The 24,743-nt window shown below is 36.7% G+C and overlaps 1 protein-coding gene across 39 annotated transcripts in view; it reads right to left on the bottom strand.

The window, feature by feature from the left end:
* ARPP21 (cAMP regulated phosphoprotein 21) overlaps positions 1-24,743 on the bottom strand; it is a 157,197-nt gene that overhangs the window by 28,946 nt on the left and 103,508 nt on the right. For all 39 annotated transcript variants that reach the window (XM_008951585.5, XM_057301661.2, XM_057301677.2 and 36 more), the window contains one exon: positions 21,325-21,451. In XM_008951585.5, coding sequence (XP_008949833.1) covers positions 21,325-21,451 — 127 coding nt within the window. The remainder of the gene's footprint in view (positions 1-21,324; positions 21,452-24,743) is intronic.

The following is a 24,743-nucleotide window of genomic DNA, read 5'->3' as shown; positions in this document are numbered from 1 at the left end:
TTCAGTATACTGATGCTTCACTTATGCAATAAACTGAAGGACTCAGGGTGAAAGAGGGGATCCAGTTAACTACACATTACAGCATTTCCCTTCTACCCCACTCGCTTGGTTTCTGTTCTTAGCTAAGCTTCTTAACTATCTCTCAGAATCAATCTCAGACATGTTTCTAACAAGCTTTGCTATCACTCTCTCAACACAAATTACCGAAGAAGAAAAAAGATGAGGGCAAGGCAATCCTGCTTAGAATTTGACATTTTGACAGATGTAAACCTTGAAAAAGAAGGGTAAGCTCAGGATATTTAAGGTAACAACAAATAATAATATTATCAGTGTATATATTGTTTAGTAAGGTGTGAAAAATGATATAATTTCTGCAAAAATTCCATATAAGTTCAATTACTTAAAACGGATAATTTTGATTTAAAATAATTAACCTAAGTAGAATTTTCCTTGTCCTTTAGCAATAGTAGGTACATGAGAACATAATGTATTGCTTATGATTTTAGTTCTGATGTTATAACTTCACATTTAATCAATGGAATATAGAACATTAAATCAGATCCTGTGAAGTGAAAAGGTTTTAGAAATAATGGATGTTAAACTGCTTGCCACACTCAATAAGAATGTAAAATTCCTCTATATTCCTCTATGCATATGTATTTCTATGATATACAAATGGCAGAACTATAATTTTTTAGTTAAAGTGGTGTCCTTACATTTATCTCTCCAGAACCAGTTAGAAAAACAAAATGTATACATATATGCAAACAGAACACTAAAACCCCACAAAACATTATCTAGGCTTCCCTTTTGGCTCTGTATTCTGAGTCCTTAGTAATCTCTTTTGTGACCAAAGAAAACTATGCTTAAGAAGGTCACCTGAAGTATGGGATGCAGGTGTGTCACTTTCTGTGGTCAATCCCGGAATATCCACTCACTGTCATAAATCAGTATCTCACCTCGGGGATGCATGGAGGAAAGCACACAGGAATCCAAATTTAACTCAGAAGCCCAGGAGCATACATCAGCCATTGAAGAGAAGAAAAGAAAATACTTGGAGGAAAAAAACCTCATAAAATCTTTTGCCACACACTTTATGTAGTTGACAACTTTTAAATGTTTTAGTGCAAGCTGTCAGCATTTGAAATCAAAGCCATGATAATAAAAGTAAACATTTCTAAAAATGCTATTTATCATGCAAAAGCATGCATATTATACTGTTATAATTCTTCTTGACCAAGATATGTGTCTCTAAGAGATTTCTTAGAGGTTAAAATTAAATGTTATTTTTTCATCAACCTTATATTTTTAGGTTACCAAAAAAGTGAAAACTTTTGCCATAATCTTCTATGAGGCAGGAACAGACACTAATATTTAATTTCATTTCATAAAACAGGTTATTCTTTCTAAATGTACTTTTTTTTCATTGTAGCCATCCTTAGCAATTCAATCCTCTCTGAAAATCATATTTCTTTTGTATGTTTGTTTGTTTGTTTGGAGATATGGGGATTTCCCTATGTTGCCCAGGCGGGTCTCAAACTCCTGGGCTCAAGTGATCCTCCCACCTTGGCCTCCCAAAGTACTGGGATTACAGGCATGAGCTACCATGCCCGGCTTGAAAATCATATTTGAGTTACAAAGTAATCATCGCCAAATTTTACTGTTGATGAAGATTTTTCTGAATAGTTCTACAAATACTCAAAGGTGATGAAAACTTCAGAAATAATACAATTTAACACATGGTTTCTATACTGGTACTGTAGGATGGCCCTACCCAGACATCTAAACTGCTGCTAAAGTCAGTTATGCCTTCAAAGTCAAGATCAATGCACCAGATTCATTTCTGTAATATCTATTCAATTTTACAATAGTCGCTAAGGGATTTTCAGGGGTTTTGTTCCATTCTAGTGACCGTCCAAGCTCCATGTGGTTCCATGGGATTAGATAATAGCTCTTGTCCATAACATTGTAACTGCATGGTGACAAGCATGGCAGAGGGTCAGCCAGTACTCAACTCCACACCTTGGTGAGGCACATCAATGAGAGACAGTTGAATGTTAAACACATATCAAGACTTTTAAAATTTCTCAGATGCACAAACTGCAGTTCCAGGTGGTCTTCACGGGACTTCAATTCACAATATGACATTAACTCTAACGTGTCACCCTAAGGCCATGTAAAAATTCCACCTTCTATCAACAGCCCAGTTGTAAGGGAGATACCCAAGAGAGGCAGAAATGAGGCAGGTAAGAGAACTATTAATCAAAACCAATGGTGTTTTAACGCACCTGAAGAGTGCCATTTAATTAGATCAGAGACTTTTGAAGGATTTTTCTCAACCCTAGCTGTGTAATTAAATTTTTAAAAAGACACACAGAACTATTATTATTAGAACTCTTGTCTAGTGGTTCCCCATGTTTAACTGTCTGATACTATATTTATGTACCCCATTGTAGCCTCTGACTCAATTCTCCAGATGCTATTTTAAAAGTCTAAAATATTCTTCTAATACTCAGAAGACCTGGTGTGTCTGGGCATCAGAATCAGTAATGTTTAATGAAAGAAGGCATTGAGGGACAGCAGAGAAATGGCCCCTCCTCACCAGCATTGAATAATCTCAGAGTGTGATCGTGTCTTACAGTTTACTTGGCTCTAGTGTCTGAGCCTGGTTTTAAACTTCTAGCCATTAAAACATTGCTAAATTAGGGTTTTATAAAACCTCAATATATGCCTGCCTTCAAATTAAGAATAAATTGGAACCATCGTCTTAGAACACTTCTTTTTGAACCATTTTTACTAATACTTAGTGTTATTTTAGGGAAGTGTGTCATTTGCTTATTCAAGAAATATTGACTGCATGTCTGCTGTGTGAGGTCTTATTGACACAACTTGTATCAAATGGTTGTAAGTAGTCACGAATGTTTTCCTTTCCCAGCCCTTTAGCCTCTGTGAATCCAATATTTATCAGAAATAAGTAGATCATTGTAATAAAAGAAAATATATGAGGACCTGAAAGTTTCATAATGAGTGGCCAATATACTAGTACCCTGAATAGTATCACACCTGCAAATATAGGCAATGCTAGTTGTCAATTTTATTGATTCTATGTAGAAAGCAAATAAGCAAAAACTCAGAAATAATATCAGCACTTCTCTGATATTAATCACAAGTATCATTTTAACATGTTCAAGATATAGTCCATCTTGTTTACTAGCACAAAGGAGAATATTTTTACAACAGATCATCTCTGTAATTTTAATTGAAAATATTTGAAGAATAACAATTGACTCTTGACAAAATAAAATTTTAAGTGTAAGAATAATGATATGTATTCCAAAAGCATGTGTGTGTGTGTGTGTGTGTGTGTGTGTGAGAGAGAGAGAGAGAGAGGAGAGAGAGAGTCTGTGTAGTTATTATAAAGTTTTTGACCTTGGTGTTGAGGGATCTGTGTTTCGAAAAAATTCTTTGTTATTTAAACATGTTGTAAAAATCACAGCAGGTCTGAATGGACTCATGGATGGATGGCATCAATGGTTTCAGTGTGGAATGATGCCAGTCTGTGTCTTCAGATTTCCTTGAATGTGTGCTGTCCTAGTAGGGGCTCAATAAACACTTGCTGAAATGAATAAATAACTGCCTGGCTACAAAGTTGGTGTTCTGCTTTTACTTAGAAATTAAACCTGTAAAAACAAAACTTATGACATAAGCTTTTTTTGCTCACAGCTTTAAGATGACTGGTGGCTGAGGTGCTAATCCTTCTAGTCTCCATATACTGGGAATCCATCTTATCTTAGCTTCCACTTTTCACCATTGAATAATCAAGAATCTCACTGGAGCTTAATTCCACTCAGATATTTTTCCCTCTGAGAATATTGAAATATGCCCTTTAAAACCAGAGGTTTTGTTTTGTTTGTTTGTTTTTTTAGCAACAGAGTAAAGCACAAACTTTGCTGACAGTGGCAACAGGTCACCTCCATAGACACTAAGGTACAAGGCAGAGGTGGTGCAGGAGGGCTGTTCCCCAATAAACAGCCCTGTCTTCATGTGTGTGGGGTTACTGTATAAAGAAGAAGCCCTTTTGAAGACACAGAGGTCTTATGAGTAGATTTGTGTTAAAAGTAGCCAAAAACTGCTAGCCAGATGTCAAATTTTTCACGTACCTTGCCTACATCTAAACTTTGCCTACCCACCCACCTTATAGTTTTAATCATCTCCAAATGCATCTCTAAATATAGAGAAAGCAAACATTTGCTGTATTAGGCAGTGTTCCTGACAACCTAGATGCCTTTGAAAATGTGGAAGAAAATTTGCCCTTGATTTGAACTCAGTGGTATACTTGCCAACTTGTATTCCTTTGAACACAGAGAAGAAAATAAAACTCAGAAGAATTCTCAAAGTAGATTAGCTTTAGGCCAGTGGTTCTTAAATATTAATGGCATATTAATTGCTTGAGAATGCATTTTAGAAAAGCGGATCTGCCTGAGCATTAGAATCTGTTACAGTCAGGGAAAAAAAGTGCTTTTGAAAGAGACTAGAGAAATGCACTCTTCCCACAAAAACTGAGTAGTCTTTTGGGGAAGGTGGTGCCCAGCCCTCAGAAATTCAGGAAGATCCATTTATCTGCATTTTTTTTATAAGCCCATTCACCACCCTGCCAATCCTAATGTGGGTGGGACATCTCTCAAGAAACAATGATTTAGGAACCATGAAAATGCACTTTTTCCCATGGCAAATTCACATCACATTCACACATTTCCTTAGGAAAGTCTAATATCCACAGTGCCATGATGGGCTGCTTAATTTCAAAATCTTTAAAGTTTCAGTTTGGTTTCACAATGCCTCCAAATTCTTCCATGTACATAATACAGTCCTGACCAATCAATGAAGTTCATCTTAAGTTCTTTTAAGAGGAGCAGACATCAAACTCCCAGCGGATTTTTTTTTTTTTACCTCCTCCTTCTACTTCTGTGCCTGTTATCTTCCCCAAATAAAGCCATCTGTGGTGATTTCAGAGGTTCTTCCTTCCCTGGAGAATCTCGCATCCCCCAAACTCAACTGAGGCTTCTGCTACAAATCTAGCAGAAAGAGCCAGATGGCAGTTGTCATCGTACAAGTGCTGGCTGTCACCACCAGGCAAATGGACAGAATTCAAGTATCCAGTCTTCGAGACAATGCCACCAACCCTGAGGGCCACCAGTGTGAGCAGAGACAGGAAGACAGCTCCCTGGGATCCTGAGAGCTGGCATTACTGAGTCACATAATTTACAGTCAGATACTGTCGCTACAAACCAACAACGACAACAAGGGGGAAAAAGGAAAGCTTTTGGATGTCTTTTTAGTGTTTTTACAGCCTCTTGAATAAACCCTGGCATGTAATTTTTAGGGTTTTAAGATCCATTTATAAATACACATGAAGATACAATGTGATGCTTAATATATGCCTTCTAGTTCCTGAAGGTATACTGCAATTCTTACAACAACCGAGTGGCTCGACATGGGAAGAACACAGGATCACTGTTTCTATTTTGGTTAATGCTAGCTGGTGGTAAAACAATCCAAAATGTTAGTGTTTGTTGGCCACATTATAAGAACACTTTGGCATAGCATATTGGTTCTCCACACTTAATATTTTTCTTTAATTCTTCAGTTTAAAAAGAATGGGCAGACATTGGCAAATCAATGAGAAACGCTTCGGAAGAAATCAAATCTGCCAACGCTTTAATTATGATATTTTAGCCTCCACAACTGTGGGAAAATAAATTTCAGTTGTTTAAGTCATACACACACACACACACACACACACACACAAACACGGAAAATGAAAGGAAAAAAATGAAAATAAAAAAATGAAAGGAAAAAAATGGCAGATACTAATTCTTTTGTTTTTTCTACTTATGCGGAAGACTTCTTCCTGAATAAGATACAGTAAATATATTGGCAAACTCATAGATTCCTAAAGTTCCAAGCTGAACAGGTGGCTCAATTACCTGTTCAATTACCTGAAAAAAAAAAGAGAAAGTCTACAACACACCAAACATTCTTCAATAGCTGATAAGCTCAGCAGTAAAATAATTTAGAAATGAACAACAACGGTATATGCATATTATGTCATTGCTCTGAGTAAGTAAAAGATACAGGAAAGAGGGACAAACTGTATTGGGAAAAGGTTGTGCTTTGGACCCCAAATGATGTGGGTTTATTGGTTTCCTAGGCATAGCGAGCATTTAGGACTGAAAATCACATCTATTGATCTCCATATTGCTGAATGATGTCCCTGGATTTAGACCTCAGTTAGAGTCTTCTAGCTGTAAGTTCATATACCTATGTTTGTCTTGCCAATTTTTAATATACAGAGAAAACCACATTAAGCTCATGGGGGTTTATTCAGAAGCACACTTAATAAGTGTGTCATAAGTACTGCCAAATTAATACATTACTTTTCATAGAGGTCACTAAACATGTCATTGCCTCCTGCCAGAGTTTAAAATATATCTTACATGCAAATTTCAGAGACTGGAAATAAATGTAAAAATAAATGCTATCAGTTACTTAAAATCCACTTATCGGGACAATCACATTCATATATCCACCCACCACCCACACACACATAAGCATGCACACACACACACTTTTTAAAACCCAATTTCCCTTTCTCTGCTTTACTTAAATATATAGAAAAGAACAGCTAAAGGCACTAATGAGAAAATGACCATTCCACAGCTGAACTGGTTTCATTAATGAAAAAAATAGAGCAAGTGGTTTGTAGAGGGACTTATAGACAATGGTTAAACTAATCAGGAGCTTGAATTCTTGTCAAAAGCGTAGTTTCTGTGCCTGGCAAACAGCAGGGCTGAAGGGTGCTGGGGAAGGAGTTAGGGAGCAAATATTTCCATGTTTTTTTTTTTTTCTCTTCACATTCCTGTTGCTAAGGAAACCGTCTCCTTTGTGTAGCATATTCAGAGAGGCACTTGAGGTAGACTCCAACTCAAAGAGTGTGAGCTCCTTGAATTGTGTCATTTTTAACAATGGGAAATTAAAAAGACAAAAGCCCTTGACAGAAGGTGGAAAAATACTCAGAAACTTCTATGGCATTGTCCTTGTTTGGGGAGAGAAGCAGCAAAACCAAAGTTTATTGTGAAATATTTGTTGAATGTAGAAGCTAAAGAAGACACATGAGAGATTTGAAAGCTTTAGTTCCCCCGCCCCCCAAGTATATGCTTCTTTATTGACGAGGAAATCAGGAAAGCAAGGACTGCATGGAGAAATATTTCAGGTTGTAATTGATGTTTCTCTACAAGATACTGCTTTGTGTCTAGGGCTCAAGGAGTGGTTCTCAGATGAATGAGGCAATGATCTAATCCTCCCTGGGCCACAAGGTCAGGAATGTTGTGATTAATTATTACTATTAAAATTGTGTTGCTATTACAAATAGAATTTTTAAATTTTCTATTTGTTTTCCACAAGTATGTAAAAACACAGTTGATTCCTGTATATTGTCCCTCTATTCTGCAACAATGTTAAATTAACTAATTAGTTCTACCAGTTGTTTTGTGAATTGCTTTGAATTTTTATGTAAAACACATGAAATCTGAAAATACAGTTTTACTTCTTTAAAAAATTTTCACAGAAATCAGAATCAAGTGTAAAATAATGAGTTTTGAATAAATATAATACCAAATAAATAAGAAATTGCGATACTCTATGATTACAATACATGTTTAAATCTACAACATGCATATATACATAGGCTCAAAGGCAGAAAGAGAAGAGTCAAAACTAAAAATTCATATTTGTGTTAGCATAAAGTTTTGAGGTCTTTTTAAAAAGCCTTCTTTATCCACTGCATTGTTTTCACAATTTATAAAATATTCTACATATAAAAGAAAACATAACAAACATAACAAAAACCACCACTTGGATTATCTTCTCTTTCTCCTAATTCTTGCTACAATTTTCAGCTAGGCTGGAGCTTTTTTCTCGGATTTATTTTTTTGTCATTGGATTGTTCTCTTTGACTCATCTCAATTCCACAGGCCCAGGTCAGCAAAAGCTGAGCCTTTTCTAGCAGGTAGACCTAGTAGGTCTTAACTTGGGAAAATTGAATTATTCATCAAGATTCATTGAAGGGGTCTGGGTGTGGTGGCTCACTCCTGTAACCCCAACATTCTGGCAGACCAAGGCAGAAGGATCAATTGAACTCAGGAGTTTGAGACCAGCCTGGGCAACATAACAAGACCGTATCTTTACAATTTTTTTTTTTTTTTAATTAGCCAGATGTGGTGGTGGGTGCTTGTAATCCCAGCTACTCAGGCTAAGGTAGGAGGCTTATTTGAGCTCGGCAGTTCAAGGCTGCAGTTCTCATGCCAGTGGACTCTAGCCTGGGTGACAGAGAAAGACCCTGTCTCAAAAAAAAAAAAAAAAATCACTAAAAGGCACTTCAAACCCTCTGAACCCTGTATCATAATACCACACCACTGGCTACTTAACACTGCCCATGCATAAATGAGTAATGAAAGTGACATTTGTTTATAAGTTGTTTTCCTTAGGAAACAAACATTAATGCACACCTACTTGGAGCTAGCTTGACAGATTTTACTGCATATTCCTACAATACTCAAAATGTGTGTTCCACTGCAATATCCTGCATTCTGCAAGGTGTGCTTTTGGTTTTAATCTGGACCTTCTTTCTGCCATTTATTTTTTATTCTCAGAACAAATATGACACACAGTGGCTTATAAAGGGTGCAATTGTGCTGGACCTATTACAAAAACAACAACAACAAAACAATCCCCAAAGCAGTAAGAGCATCTGGGAGAACTACAAGTCTCTAGGTACCTTCAAAAAACAGTGTGGGAATCATGATGTCGGCTGACATCTTCCCCATGGTTAAGCATCTTCCTCATGATTAGGGATTGGTGGGAGTCACTGAAGAGCCATCAAAACTATCACTGCCACCAGGAAGGATTGGCTGACAACTGTGAATGGCACCTGAATGAAAGCATGGGGAAGGTCTGTGGTGGTTTCATGGCTTTGGACAGGAGCATAAATGTGAAGGCTACTGCACGTTGGTAACATACTCTCCCAAAGAACGTATGTGCAAATATGCCTCAGCCATGGAATCATACTATAACTACTGAACCAACTACTGAGCCCACTTATAAGACTGTCACTCACATAAGCTCTAAACAGAGTGCCTAAGTTACAGTGTTTCTTTTAGAATTATACTAATTCGATGAGTTCCAGACAGTATTGTAGCCTTCCTAGGTATTGTAGCCTTCCTAGGTTACAGTGATTGTTGCTGTGGAACCATTACATTTATGTGCCACTCATTTGGACAGAAGCGCTCTTGGCATTTCAGAGCTGGAGGGGGTGATTAAAACTGTGATCTTATGCTGTTGGTCTGGGGAATAGACAAACTAGGAGGTAATGAGTAAAATGAGCCCATGCTGATTGGTTTTGCTGAATTTGCATTTGTGTCCCTGTAGTAAGCAGTCATGTCTAAAGACAGTAGAATGAAGAAAGAGTTTTAAAAAGCAGCGTCTTTCAGGGGTACTTACTTCTGAGATAGTGTCTTATAAGTTCAGCAATTTGCAAACTGCTTTCTATTCAAAATTGGAATACCACTAAAGTTTTTAAGCAAATGTGTAGTTCTTGGAAATGAAAAATTTAAACACCATCCAAAAGCCTTGCAGTTTTCCCATGGGTACCACTGCATCTCTGAATTTGGAAAGCAAGATAAAAATAACACTACTTAAGATGCTCTTCACTCTTTTGTCACAACTAATTGCTACGTGAAGTCACAAATCCTGAGGGCCAAATTTACATTGGCTCTAGGGATACCACGGTGAACAAGAAATAGCATGGTACTCTTTGTGGTCTTTTACTAGAAAAGGAGAAAATCCCAGAAATTCTTCTTCATTATTTGGCTGTTAGATTGAGACTGTCTCTGGAATAATGAAGTGTCCTATCTCATAATGGAGAGACATGTGCAGAATAGAAAGAAAAAGAACTGATAAAGAGAAAAATGCAGACAACTAAAACATAACATGAGCAGCATCCTGAGTTTGAAGTGCAAATTTTATTTAATATAAAAAGAAAAAAAGAGTATAAAGAGAGTTGCAGAGAACTTGTTTACAGTCAAGAGTTAAAGATAGAAAATACAATGAGAAAACAGACTTAGGTTTGGGAAGGTGGTGGAGACAATGAAAAAGTTTTGTTTGTTTGTTTGTTTTAAATGTGCTTCAGAAGAAAAGTGGGACTGAAAAACAGGGTAGTTCATAGATCTAGGTGACAACTGAGAACAGAAATTGCTCTCAAAAAATTAACAAGAAACAAAAGGAGGAGAAAAGTAAAAGGGAGAGTCAAGATTTCATTCAGTTAAATAATCAGGTAAATCACATTATTGGAAAAAGTAGTTTGAAATTTTTAGGGTTATTTTGTTTTTTATTTAGTTTGTCTCCTAGAAAAACTGCAAAGAAATGCTAGAGCTTTCAATAACATATATGTGTATACTTTACTTGCCACCTTTCTTTTCTTGCCATCTTTAATCCAAATCTCCTTTTTCTTTCTGTTTTTGCCAAATGACTGCTTTCTATTTTCTTTTGTATAGTAAAGAAAACAGATAATGCTATAATTTGTCTTACTCTCCATCTTTACAGAAAATTCTAATAATACAAGTAGTGCTTAACCACATAACAAATGTAAATTTAAACACCAAAAATCACATAAAATACAAAGTGCTAAAGCAATTACTGCAAATGTGCTGAACAAATTCCTTTTACTATAACCTCCTGGGGACAGAGAGAACCTGGCCATCTATACCATTTTTGGGAATGTGTAAGATTTTTAGGTCTAAAAATAGCATGATTCTTATTATTTCTCTTAATAATGTTAATTTTTCTCTTAATCTCAGTGTTATACTTCTCATTCTCATTTTTGTAAATGGAATAATTAGACCAATTAATGAAATAAACACATGAACATTTCCATAGAAACTTTTTTCAAACTAATATTTTCAGAACAGCATGTTCCACAAGGATTTATCCATGTGACTCCTCCCACTGATGTTAACAGACATCAGACAATTAAGTCCTCGTGTCACTCTTTAATAACTCACCCCTCTGCTTTTGGAAATATAATAATGCAGACACCCAAAGTATAAATCATGTCCTTAGAGCTGTCAAGTGTAACACCTTTTGCATTGCTTCTCTTAGTGTTATTAGTTACACCTATTTCCTCAAATAAAAATTACAAAGAATAGTGGACTCTAAATATTAAAATGTATGTAACTTATTAGGAAAATACATCTTTTTAAAGGATCATCAACTCTTAGAGAAGGCAAATTAAGGTATAAAGACAAAAATCCTACTGTTTATAAATTAATGTATCTTATTGGTCATACCAGTATTCCACATTCTTTCTTCAGCTCTGATGCTCCTTCTCCCCATCTCCAGCCAACCCCAAGGAGCAAAAAAAGGTGAAGAATAGCAGAAGCACAAAGAATGAGAAAAGCGATATTTGAAAAAAAAAAAAAACCTTCTCAATTACATTGACAATTACATTAATCAGTCAAGCTAAAAATATTGAATTCACTGTCAACCCTTACTCAACTGCTTTGGTTAAATAAATTTGTAAATTCCATTAAGGTACATTTTGCCCCATCCCAAATGTGTTTCAGAACAACATTAAAGAGGCAATAACCTTATTTCTTACTTGGAGCTGTTAATACTAACAGCTCGCTATTATATCAGAAACATTACTTCTAAAAGAAGGAACAAAAAAACTAAACATGTTACTATTTATTGAATTTCTATGAAGAACTATCAGAAAAGAAATTGTGGCTTTGGTCTCTTTTCAAATATACATGTTCCACAGATAATCATATCTTCCTGCCAGCCATGCCACTAAGTCCATTCCACTATTATTCATTCAAGAGTAAACTGAAATGATTGAAGGAAAGAGCTGCCAGGAGCAAAGGGTGATAGGGATACATTTTCACAGTCTGGTTATTTTCTGCCATCTGAACAGCTGAAATGAGCTTTCATGGAAGTATTATTATTTTAAATTTGTTGAAATTCCCAAATCACTAGGCATACCAAAATTGAAACATATTATACCTTTGAAAGTTTCCCAAAAGGTCTGAGACATATTCCTTGGGTGTTTGAACTTTGAAACACAAAATGTGTATATTCATATGTTGACATGAATTGATTTGTTAGGCTGTCATTCTATTTGATTTCATAATATTTAACCACAGTTTTGCTCTTATTTATATTTGAATTAGATGGTTGAGAGATTTCTGTTTTAGTCTTTTAAATATTCACACAACAACTTTACCTGAAGCACCATATTTTCCACAAGGGAAAAATAAACCACCAAGAGATCTGGCTAAAATGAATATTCTCTCTCTCTCTCTCTCTCTCTCACTTACACACACACACACACACACACACACACACACACACATACACTTCCTGCCATACCAAAGTGAAAATAGGTACACATGTTATTCATGCATTTATGAGTGTCTGCTATGTTATAGAATCACATTATATTCATATGCTTTCTTAAAATTTGGATTTGTAAACATTAGCATATTAATTCTAAATACTAGCTGTAATTCACAAGATTAGAAATGTTGACTATGAAATATTAGAATTGTGCCTAATACAAATAATGTGAAATAAAATAATGAATTTGGGTAGGTCCCCTCCCTTTGCAACAACTTGTATATGAGCTGGCAATGAATAAAAATGTACTATTTATTACATTGCTTTCAAAACAGTAGACCAGTAGCGCCAGCATCACCTGGGAGTTTGCTAAAAACGTAGAATCTCAAGACACTCCAGAGCTTCTGCATTGAAATGCATTTTAACAAGATCTGGGTTTCCATGCACATTAAAGTTCTAGGAGCCTGGTTATAGTAACCTTCTCATCTCCCATGAGAGGGCTTGGGGATAGCATTTGCAAGATGTTTTTATGAATCTTCAGAGGCTTAGAGTTGATTTGTGTACAGAAGAGCTAGAGGGAATTGAATAACTATAACTGAAGAGTTGAAAGGCATTTTGAATTTTTGTTCCAGAGGGAAACAAAAACTGGCCTATTTTAAAGTTTGTATTTCTGACAGGCTGACCCCCTCCAACTTCACAATTCTTCACCAAAGAACTCTTTAAACATACATAGTTTCCTCAGATGTAGAATACAGGATTGATTCAATGGCATCTAGATCCAAAAGGTCAGAGTGCTGTCTGCAGATTCCTGATTGATACTGTTATCATAGTATCAGTCAGCAAAATAAAACAAACAGGATATACATTCCCTGACCTGGTTCCCTCTTCCCTCACCATTCTTTCCTATGTCTTTTATTTGCATGTATTTTTAGTTCATTGCAACCCGATTTATCTGCATCCATCATTAGCTTCCCCAATTAGCTCAACAAACAAGAGGCCTGTTGCAAAGGCTCATTTCCACCTTCCCTATCTGGGAAGAAAAAGATCATACTCTGACAGTTGGAGAATCTCCAGTTCTTTTCTTATGAGTGGGGATAGGTAATAACATATTTCTAAATTATTGAGATACTGTTTTCTCTTATTTGTGTGCTCTCTTTACAACTTGCAGGTATTAGATGGTTTTGAGCTTACATAGGCAGAGTAGACTCTGACAAGTCAGACTTTGTCAGACTGAATAAGCTTGCTGAGTTTCTGAAATCTGTATCTGTTATTAATTCTGTAGGTGCTAAAGTAGCAGAAGACCCTCTCTGGCTCTGACAAGAGAGACTGCATTGGACCAGAGACTGGCCTTCTAGCCTCACTTTCCTCATTTAGCAAAATTAAGTATTTAAACTCCATTTATATTCATAGTACTCATATCTCATTCTGGCTGTTGAGCAGACTGTAAGGGATAGTCCAAAGTGAGGTTTATCTTAAATATAAGTGAAAAGAGTGAATAAAGACATTCCAAAAAATTCCAAAGACTTCCACTATTGTCTTCCGTGAGAAATTCCAATTCTACTACTGCAAGGCAGATTGGAGTATCACTTACTTACTCACGCAGAACAGAGGTACATTAAATCACCATAAGAAAGCCCCATAAAAGCTGCATGGGTTTTGCAATACTATGCATTTTTAGGATTTCTTTTTCATGGCCTCCTTCTGAACTGTAATTTCAAAAGTAAAACATTTTAATGGAAAATGCTCTATGAAACTGCTTTTTACCCAAAATGAATCATTCAGCAGATAGTTGGGAGTAGGGGAGGGTAGAAGAGAAAAGGGATTTTATAAAGTAGAGGTGAGACACATCCCTACAGTTTCAGAATCCATACCAAATGATTTGCTGCAATTATAATTTAATTTAACTTAAGGTTCCCTCATGCTCTTTTTTACCCTCTTTACTCTGCTATGTAGCTGTCTTGATTTCGTATTGTTCTATCTTCACGGCATTCAAGAATATAGACCCTCCTGGTCTATTAGGAAGGCAGATTGTTGAACTGTCCTTTGTAAACGGTCAACTTCATCACTCTTCTACCTGAACCTAAAGTAGTATTACTGGCATTAAGCAACAGGGCTGAAAGCTTGGCAAGTGAGAGATGCGGGCAGAAGCTTATAGGAACAGCTCACCCAAAGCCCAATCACTGTTCACAGGACTTTCACCTTCCAGACTATTTTTATGAAATGTTAACTTTTTTTTAGGTGATAAAACATTTCTTATTCAATTGCAAAAGGAACTAAAAGATAGCATGGTCTGAAAAACTAAGTCCCTCCTCTGTCTTTGCATGTCAGGGACACTGGAGGCAACTTTTGCCTTGAAATTCATTCCAGGGCTTTAGAAAGTCTTATGGTGGGGTTGTGAATATCCACCTCTCAGCAACTGATGGAACTGTAAACATAAAAACAGAAAAAATACGGAAGACCTGAACAACAAAATAAACCAACCTGATTTGGCTGATATATATAGACCATCCCACCCAACAACCACAGAATACCCAGTGTTTTCAAGTGCTTATGGGACATTCACCTAAATAGGCTATTTCCTAGGTCGTAAAACCACCTCAAAAATTTTATAAGAACTGAGATCATACAGAATATGTTATTTAACTATCACAGAATCAATCAAGAATCAATAACAGGAAGACAAAAGGAAAATCTCTAAACACTGGGGCATTAAGCAACACACCTCTAAATAATCCACGGGCCGAAGATAAGGTTTCAGAGAAAATTTAAAAATATATACAAATGAATGAAAATGAAAATACAGCATATCAAAATCTGTGGGACACAGCTAAAGCAAGACTGAAAGGGAAATTTATAGCATTAAATATTTACATTAAAAAAGAGAAAAAAATCTCAAATTAAAAATCTAACTTCTTATCTCAAGAAACCACCAAAAAAAAAAAAAAAAAGCAAAATAAACCTAAAATTAACAGAAGGAAGAAAATAATAAAGTAATAAAGATAAGTCAGTAATCAATGAAATTGAAGCTAAAACAATATAGAAAAATCAATGAAACAGAGCTAGTTCTTGGAAAAGGTCAATAAAATTGATAAATCTAGCAAGGCTGACAAAAATAAAAAGAGAGAAGTTAAAAATCATCTATACCAGGAATGAAACAGGATATCACAACATATCCTGAAGCTACAAAAAGATAGTAAAGAAATAAAACTATCAATTTTATACTCTTAAATTCAGCCACTTAGAAGAAATGGGCCAAGACCTTAATGATCACAAACTACCCAAACTAAGCAAAGATTAAATATATAATCTGAATACTATAATCATAAAAAATTAACTCACAATTTAAAATCTCCAGAAATTATCTTAAAATACAAAGTTAAAAACATGTTTCTGAAAATCTCTAGGGTCAAATGGATTTATTAGAGAATTCTAACAAACATTTAAAGAAGATTTAGTACCAATTTTACACAATCTCTTTCCAAAAATAGAAAGGGAAGGAACACCTTCCCATTCATTTTATGAGGCTAGTGTTACTCTGACACTAAACCAAACTTCTTCCCCCAATTCCCATTTAAAAACACACATAGAACACACATAGGACTTTATAAGTTCCTTTTTTTTTTTTTTTTTTTTTTTTGCTTTTAGGAATGACCAAGATTTTGGAGAGCCGAGAATGAAGCTAAGTATATTTCTTCTTAAGTCAAACTTCATAGGAAATTTGGTGTTGGAAACCATTTAAAAGGAACTCTTTTTTGTTTTCTTTTCCTTTCTAGTGTGTGATTTGAATGTAAATGTCTCAGCTGCTTTCTGCCATTTGTTGTTATTGATCATCTCTACAAAGTGATACGGAACCCCAAGCTCAGTAGGGAGGCAGAAGACCAAGGCTCTTATATTTTCTGCTTTTAGGTCAACCTGTGTATTTGAACAATTAACTAAATATTACCTGCCTCTATAACATGGGCATGCTGGTTTATTTCTCACATGCCAGTTTTTATGCAATCATCCATGTTAGCATATAAAGGCAAAACTAGTAGCCGTGTTTAAGTTGTTCCAATAAAATGCTTAACACATGGGCTTAAAACCAGTCATGTCTGGGTGCTTTTCCCTACACAGTTAACCTTGAGACCCAGGATAATTTATTTCACCTCCCTGAGCAATAGTTTCACCTATCTGTAAAGAAGGAACACTATATTTCCCTTGCAAACTTGTGGTAGTGATTAAACTAGCCCACTAGAGATCCCGAATCAATGTGAGATGTGATAATTGCTAATATTTTTGTGGCCTTAAATATGTTTCTCAACAAGAACAAAACCATAGCAACACAGGTACTAACTTAAAAAATGGCATGAGAGCTAACTACTAAAATAAACTTAAAACATTAAGGAATGAAATGTTTGTTCATCAACACTTCATTTCAATATCTGAAGGTTGAGAAACTCTGTTTCCAGTTAAGATATTCTCACTTCCAAGTCTTCCAAAGATAGAATGATTTTAAAACTACAGTCTTTTTATAAACAAGCCATAACCTGATAACTGCTTTTCTTTCCTCTTTCTTTCCTTCCTTCCTTTCTTTCCTTCCTTCCTTTCTTCCTTCCTTCCCTCCCTCCCTCTCTCCCTCTCTCTCTCTTTCTTCTTTCTTTCCTTTCTTTCTTTCTCTTTCTTTCTTTTCTTTTCTTTCTCTCTCTCCTTTCTCCCTTTGTTTCTTTTCTTTTTCTTTCTTTCTTTCTTTCCTTTTCTTTTTTCTTTTCTCTCTCCTTTCTCCCTTTCTTTCTTCCTTCCTTCCTTCTTCCTTTTTTCTTTCTCTCTCTCCTTTCTCTTTCTTTCTTTTCCTTCCTTCCTTCCTTTCTTCCTTCCTCCCTCCCTCCCTCCCTCTCTCTCTCTTTCTTTCTTTCTGTCTTTCCTCCTTCTTTCTTTTTCTTTTTTGACAGGGCCTCGCTCTGTCACCTAGGCTGGAATGCAATGTCATGATCATGGCTCACTGCAGTCTCAACCTCCCAGGCTCAAGCAATCCTCTCACCTCAGGACTTAAAACTCTACACAATGAATTTTTATAAAGTGAACAGGACACTATACTATTGATTAAATAGGAAATCTGAGTTCCCCTGAGGCAGAGTAGGGAGACATAAGTTCTTTATCCTGGTGATTTTGTACTCCTCCAAGTTGCTGGGACTACTGGCAAGTACCACCATGCCTGGCTAATGGGGCCGTGCACCTATCCTGATAACTGCTCTTCCACATAGACTTGGGCTATCAATAATTCCCTCAGAAAGAAAACCATCTCCTCACTATTGGAGGTACCTGATAATGCCAGATTGGCAATAAACAAATTCTTCTGTTGGAGATATTTGTAAATTGAAGGTTTTTATTTTTCTCACAAATGTAGCTACAAATTCCAAATATCATTTTGCAACTCCACCATTTGATTTCTCTGAACTTTCTCGACATTAGTGTTCTTTTTTTTTTTTTTTTTTTTTAGATGGAGTCTTGCTCTTTTGCCCAGGCTGGATTTGGAGTGCAATGGTGCAATCTTGACTCACTGCCACCTCCGCCTCCCAGGTTCAAGCGATTCTCCTGCCTCAGCCTCCCCAAGTAGCTGGGATTACAGGCACCCGCCACCATGCCCAGCTAATTTTTATATATTTTTTAGTACAGACGGGGTTTCACCCTGTTGGTCAGGCTGGTCTCGAGCTCCTGACCTCAGGTGATCCACCCGCCTCCACCTCCCAAAGTGCTGGGATTATAGGTGTGAGCCACCACACCTGGCCCCAACATTAGTGTTCTTTATTTATAATTACCACCAACATAGGCTTCCTCTTCCACATGTTTAGGACCTTTTACCATGTGCTGATCGGATGAAGAGTACAAAATCACCAGGATAAAGAACTTATGTCTCCCTACTGTGCCACGGGGGAACTCAGGTGTCCTATTTAATCAACAGTATAGTGTCCAGTTCACTTTACACAAATTCACTGTGTAGAGTTTTAAGTCTTAGGAAAGATGTAGTAACTGACAGAGATTTCAATTCTGGCAAGAATGTAGGAGAAGGAAGAGAGGCTTTTTACTGCAATTAAATAAAGATTAAGAACAGCGCCAAGAAGGAAATTCAGATTAAAATCTCATTTGACTTTAACTGACATAATTCTGTCTCACTCTAATTTTAACCACGTGATAGCTGAGGATGTTATGACATAATCTGGTGTCATTATCAGATGAAGATGGAAGAGGGTCAGATCCCAAGACACACAGCTGCAGGAGGCAGGAGGAAGAACAAGTTAAAACATGACTGTGGGAGGGTGACATGCTGATAGTAGCCCATAGTTTGACTTAAAGATGGAGAAGTCTTATTTTCTAGTTCCTCCAGAAAATATAACTTATACAGTTATATGAAGAGGCTCTTTCCTCTATGAGATAGTCCATCCACATAGAGTTGCTCTCACAAATGACTGCCATGTCCATTTGGAAAGTTTCTGTTAGTCTCCCTAGGCTCAACAAAAGGACTCCCAGCTGTAGGACCCAGAGCCTCTGTGCACTCTCAAAGAGCCACTGTGTGGTCTGGTTACTTGGATTTTATTAGCAGAAGTGATTCTCTGTAAGGTCAGGGAACACCATCTGCTTTCCCAAATACTAGGTACATTCATACATTCATCACTGTGGTGGAAACTGTGTTGGGATTTTAGGCCAGGTATCCAGTGTGGTGGTCACAAAAACTAAGAGCCCAAAGGTCTCAGTGTGCATGTGTATACTAATGCCATCATTTCTGGGGACAATATTGGTTATGATCATTTCACTTTTCTCACTTCCTCACCCTGTACAGGCCACATTAACTGGCACTCACTTCCTTGACACCCTAGGCACTGCCTTGCTTCTATATTGAGCTTGATGCTGCTCTAGAGTGCACTCTTCTCATTACGGTGTCATTATCTCACCTTGGGGGTGTCATTTTTGCGGTGATGTGGGAGAATGTGACAAACCAAAGCTACCAGGTTGCCATGGAATGTAGTTGGAGCCAGTGAGGTCTCTAACTGAATGGGGGAGGGTGTTTCCACATCCCTAAATTCTCCCATTGTGTTTTATTAAAGAGTAAAAAATGCCTCATATATTGTCTCTTGTTTTGACATCCACTAATGAAGTTAGTGAAGAGGAGAAAAAGCAATGGAGAAGTCAGTGGGGGAGGCCTAAACTTTTTTGAAATCTAATTCTGTTGCCCAGTTATCATACTCATCTAACTTTCTCATCCCCTCACATAGATCTAGAGTTTATGGGTTTAGTGGATTGCAGCATGTTTTGTAACTGCGTTTCTTTGTATGATGACACTCTACCACAAGACTGAAATAATCTCTTTAAAAATTGCCACACAATGGCACCAAACCTAATAAAAATCATTATAATTAGATATCTGCATCTTTCTTCTTCTAAAGGCATTAGTAACCAAGTAGAAAACTTGCACATAGCCTCTAAACCAAGATGCTCAAGATTGTAAATTAACCCTTTAATTAACGTTAGCATAAAATAAGATAGTCCAGAATGCAAGCAACACAATTCTACAGCATGTATCTAAACTGATAGCACCGTTACCACCAAAATGATAAAGGTAATAACATTTTCCACAAATTAGAGAAAATATTGTCAAGTGATTTTTAAAAAATAAATAGTTATTTGAAACCCTTTAGTGTTCTCAAAACACTGTAAAAGTCTAAAGTCAATTCAGAGGTCAAATATATTCTTCCCCAAACTAATACAGTGCTGAAACAAGACAAAATCTGGCTGGAAGATATAGGTTTCTCTAATTCTTCTCCCACAGACTTTAAATAGGCCATGAGATAAAGCAAAGAACATGTAACCATCCACAATACGGGGGAATTTAATTCTTTCTCCAATCTGACAGGATGCTAGCAGTGTCAGCATTGGTATTCTTAGGATGTCTGTGATTGGTGCTAATCCTTGGCAAGAACTGCACTTTTCTCATAGGTTATAAAAATGGTACATATTGTGTATATATTACATACATGTATCTGTATACATTCCATATGCATAACATAGATTCAGTGCAGAAATCAGATCACGGAGCAGGCATCTATGAGTAGCAGCAAGGAGCACGTGCTCTTTACATGACCTACTTACAGAAGGCAGAGTCTCCCCGTCAGGCAGTCTTCAGCATGACAATTAGCAGTTTTTCCCACAGTTTGGTCAGCAGGAATGACACAAACCTCTCCCTAGCACAAGCCACTCAGCCCTGTCGGGTTCGTGCTGCTCTTTGGATAACGGCATTCCATTAGGAGTGTGACACAGTAGGGAAAGAGACCGGTTCACTGTGAGACCTGCTACTCACTCTCGTACAGTGTATCGGCCCCCCTTCCCACTGCACAGTGGCTGCCGGGCTCTGGGCAGGAGGCATGTGGCCATCATGAAAGTGAACCATGGAGTCAGAGTTCCACCGAGACACGCTGCATTGTCAATAGCCTTCTTCTAAAGGCAGTATCTTTTAGCACGATATTGAAACAACCTAATTTGGTTCCCTAGCCTTAAGAACAGAGGAAGCACTCTCTTCAAATTGAAAAGAAAAAAAAAATTAAAAGAAGGTATGAACTAGAAAGGTACGGACGTGGTTGACTTTCTGCTTTAACAGAAGAAGGATCAAAAAATAATTTATGGAGACTGTTTAACATGCATGCCAGGGATGCTAGTCTGACATATGCTTCACCTTCTTGTACCTACTACTTTTCCACACAGTCAATCAAATGCTTTGTTATCTTCTCTGGGTAGAGAAAATGTGCTGGTTTAAATTGCCAAGCTTGGACACTCATCCAAAGAGTACAAGTTTCACCAGCAAAAATAACTGGGTTGAGAAGCAAATGGGAAACAGATTCCAAGTACCTGCTTGCTGTGCTGCCTGTGGCATCTGCTGACTCCTCTGAGCGTTGTACTGAACCGGGGCCATGGGCCGGTACTGTTGCGTGGTTGAGGTAGGGTACTGACCAGATGGGTAATAATATACAGGCATCTGTGGAAGAAAGGAGGAAGAAAGCAGAGAATGAGAATGTAGATAATGTAAATTTTTAAACTTAAAATATGTTTTCATCTTATAATTGTGGTAGGTTGTGAAGATGGCCACCGCAAACTTCTCCCATGCCTATGTGTATGTGCATGCTACTTCTCCCGTAAAGAGGCAAAATCCATTTCCCAAACTTAAATCTGAGCTGGTTCTGTGACTTTCTTTTACCAACGCCATGAGGCAGAAATGATGTCTGAGTCTTTCAAGTCTGATCCTAAAGAAGACTTGCAGCTTCCACGTCTGTAGGCGGGGAACCCAGCCAAGAGATAAAGAAGTCCAGATTATTCTGCTGCTGAAAAAGGCCATGTGGGGAACACAGGTACCCCCAATTGACTGGTTACCCTCCAGTTCCAGGCATGTAAGTGTAGCCCTAGTCAAGCCACCCCAGCCATATGGAGCAGAGATGAGCCATCTGTGATAAATCCTGCTCAATTTCTGACCTAGTCGTGATCATACAATGGTTGTTTTAAAACAAGACTTTTGTGTTTTTTAGATGAAACAAGAGAGAGTGAAACAGTTATCATCAACAACGAAAACCTACATTTTAAATATTATATCTAACTTGAATTGCTTTTCTAATGGAAACAGGGGTGAAACATGAAAACTGCTGATCTGTAGCCTAAAAGGAGCAGAGAATGCAATTATGAAATATGGTAGTGTATCAAAGCACATTGCAGAATGATTGGTACACACCACTATTCAAAAAAGTATGTTCAATCTAAAAGGGAAAATATGATAAAAATGTTGTTTATGCTACCTTCTTAACTTTCTTATGACTGAGAATGAATAAAATTATTCTGATTATTTGATTATGATCCAAATCAAATGTTTCCTGATCTGATAGACTTCTTTGCCTGCCTCAGTTCATTTATATTAAGGTCACTTTCTTACTGATCTTAGTTAATTATTTTCTATCTCTGGGCTTCTGAGTTTTTGCCTATCATATTCTCTAAAATGACAACTGAAGTATCCTAGTAGACCGCCTACAAACATTATATACATAGGATAAAATTACAAGTCAATTATTTGAGAACTGTGATTTTCATGGTTATTTTGTTTTCTGATTTGCTCAGGTCAAATAGGAAACACTTTTCTATTTCAATATTGCTGTTGAAACATATGTAACATATTTTACTGCCTGAAGATAAAGTGGGAACAAAATATAACTTAATCTGTGTGAACCTGTAGCTCTGCAATTTCATGGAATCATGATGAATTATAACTGTGGCTACATAACATATGGAAATTCAAGGGCAAGAGGCTGAATGAGTCTAAAGCAATCTTGGGTCAGTATCTGGCAACTAAGTCATTGTATACATTGCTTACAGTGATTCGCTCTTACTACTTCTCTCTTTTTTGTCAGGCAGTTTATAAAAATAAAAAACAAATAATTCCGGAGTAATAATAGCATTTAGCTATGCTCTGGCAAATTTTGGTGGTATTAAAGATGACTACCATTATGCATCAGATGCCTCCCAATGTTAAAAATAGGAACAACTATCATCTAATTTATTTGTCAGCATTTATATTTACATGTCTTTTAGGAAATAGCGTTTTGTTCCTTTCGAAAAGACTGTCTTGCTTAAATGTAAGCTCATGAATGTGATATCTATTCCTTGATCTCCCTTCTTATGTTCAATATAAAACATAAAATATCCTCAGGGATGAAGGAATTTATACTTAAAAATGTTCTGATGAGGACTAATGGTTACAATAAAAGTACAGCTGCATGGAAAAAAATTTTAAAATCAATTTTTGTTGTTGTTTGTTTTGTTTTTGTTCTTTTCCCCAGACATAGCTTCTGTGATACCTTCATAAGCTGTGCTAGAGATTTGGCTACTTGAATCCAGCGCCACTCCAAGGTGGCGCTTTGGTTAGCTCTTAGGAACTATGATCCCCAATCGGATGAAGCAAATGAGATTTTGGTCTAACCTCATCCTCTCTTAGAGAGGATGGAAAGAAAGCCAGGTTAACAGCAATCTTTTAAAAGATCAGTATGAAAGGTTTGAAAGGAGAGAGGTGAAGGGAGAAAGGAGTAAGAATAGCCCCAAAGCACAGAAATGTATATTTTCAGCCAATCATGTTAAAATATGGAGAATCCAAAAAGGAGTGGATTAGAAGAGAAAAGAAAGAAGAAACTATAAAAAATATGCACTTCTCCCATTTCCCTTCTTCAAATCCCTCTTTGTCTCGTCCATGTGCTTTTCACTTCACCTTTCCAGTGGGCATTTAGGAAGCATACATGATGAATCAGATGAAATCGACCTTTACATTTATTAAATAGATTCATTTTCTGCAGAAATTTAACATATTTCCACATATTTGTGGGCTGAATCTGAACTAAGTTATTTCCATTGTTCCATAATTGGGTAATCAGATTTTAAAATGTTTACTAAATTGAAAGTTACTATGGGTTATAACCTATACCTTTATCTGTGATTCTTCAAAAAGAAGTTCATAAATGTCTAGACTGATTATGAACCATGAACACCTGTTTTATCTCCCTCTCTTTCTATCTTTTTAAAAATCTGTTAAAGAAGGAATGAAAGTATTTCTGTCACAGACACGAGGGGTTATGAATTGCTTTTGTTTCTGCAGTGGATTAATATTGAAATTCCTTCAGTGAAGAAAGACTTTCCTATTAAAATATTTATCTATTTATTTACTCATTTATTTCATTTTCTGAGATAGGGTCTTGCATTGTTTCCTAGGCTGGAGTGTAGAGATATCATCATGGCTCACTGCAGCCTTGACATCCCAGGCTCAAGCGATTCTCCCACCTCAGCCTCCCAAATAGGTAGGACCACAAGAATGTGCCACCACACCCAGCTATTTTTTTTTTTTAATTCTTTGCAGAGATGAAGTCTCCCTATATTGTGCAGGCTGGTCTCGAACTCCCAGGCTCAAGTAGTCCTTTTGCCTCAGCCCCTCAAAGTGCAGGGGTTAAAGGTCTGAGCCACTAAGCCTGGCTAATTTTTCATTTATTTATTTATTTATTTTAAAGATCTTTAATTAAACATTCTGCTTACATTTTGTTTGACAGCAGAAATTAGTAAGGACACTTAAATGCTTTTTAGGCCAAAAGAGCTAAATTATTTTTCCCAATAATTAAGCTTGAAGTTATTAATTTATTGGTAAAAGTATTAATACTTTAATGAAGCCCTTTCTCCTGTAACTTAAACTTATTTTACACATCTTTTAAGATCCCACTTCTGAAGAGATATTACAGAGAAGGCAACTG

The sequence above is a fragment of the Pan paniscus genome, chromosome 2 (assembly GCF_029289425.2).
Source record: "Pan paniscus chromosome 2, NHGRI_mPanPan1-v2.0_pri, whole genome shotgun sequence".
Lineage (NCBI taxonomy): Eukaryota > Metazoa > Chordata > Mammalia > Primates > Hominidae > Pan > Pan paniscus.
Note: the sequence above shows the minus strand (reverse complement) of the source record. Positions and strands in the feature narration are given on the sequence as shown.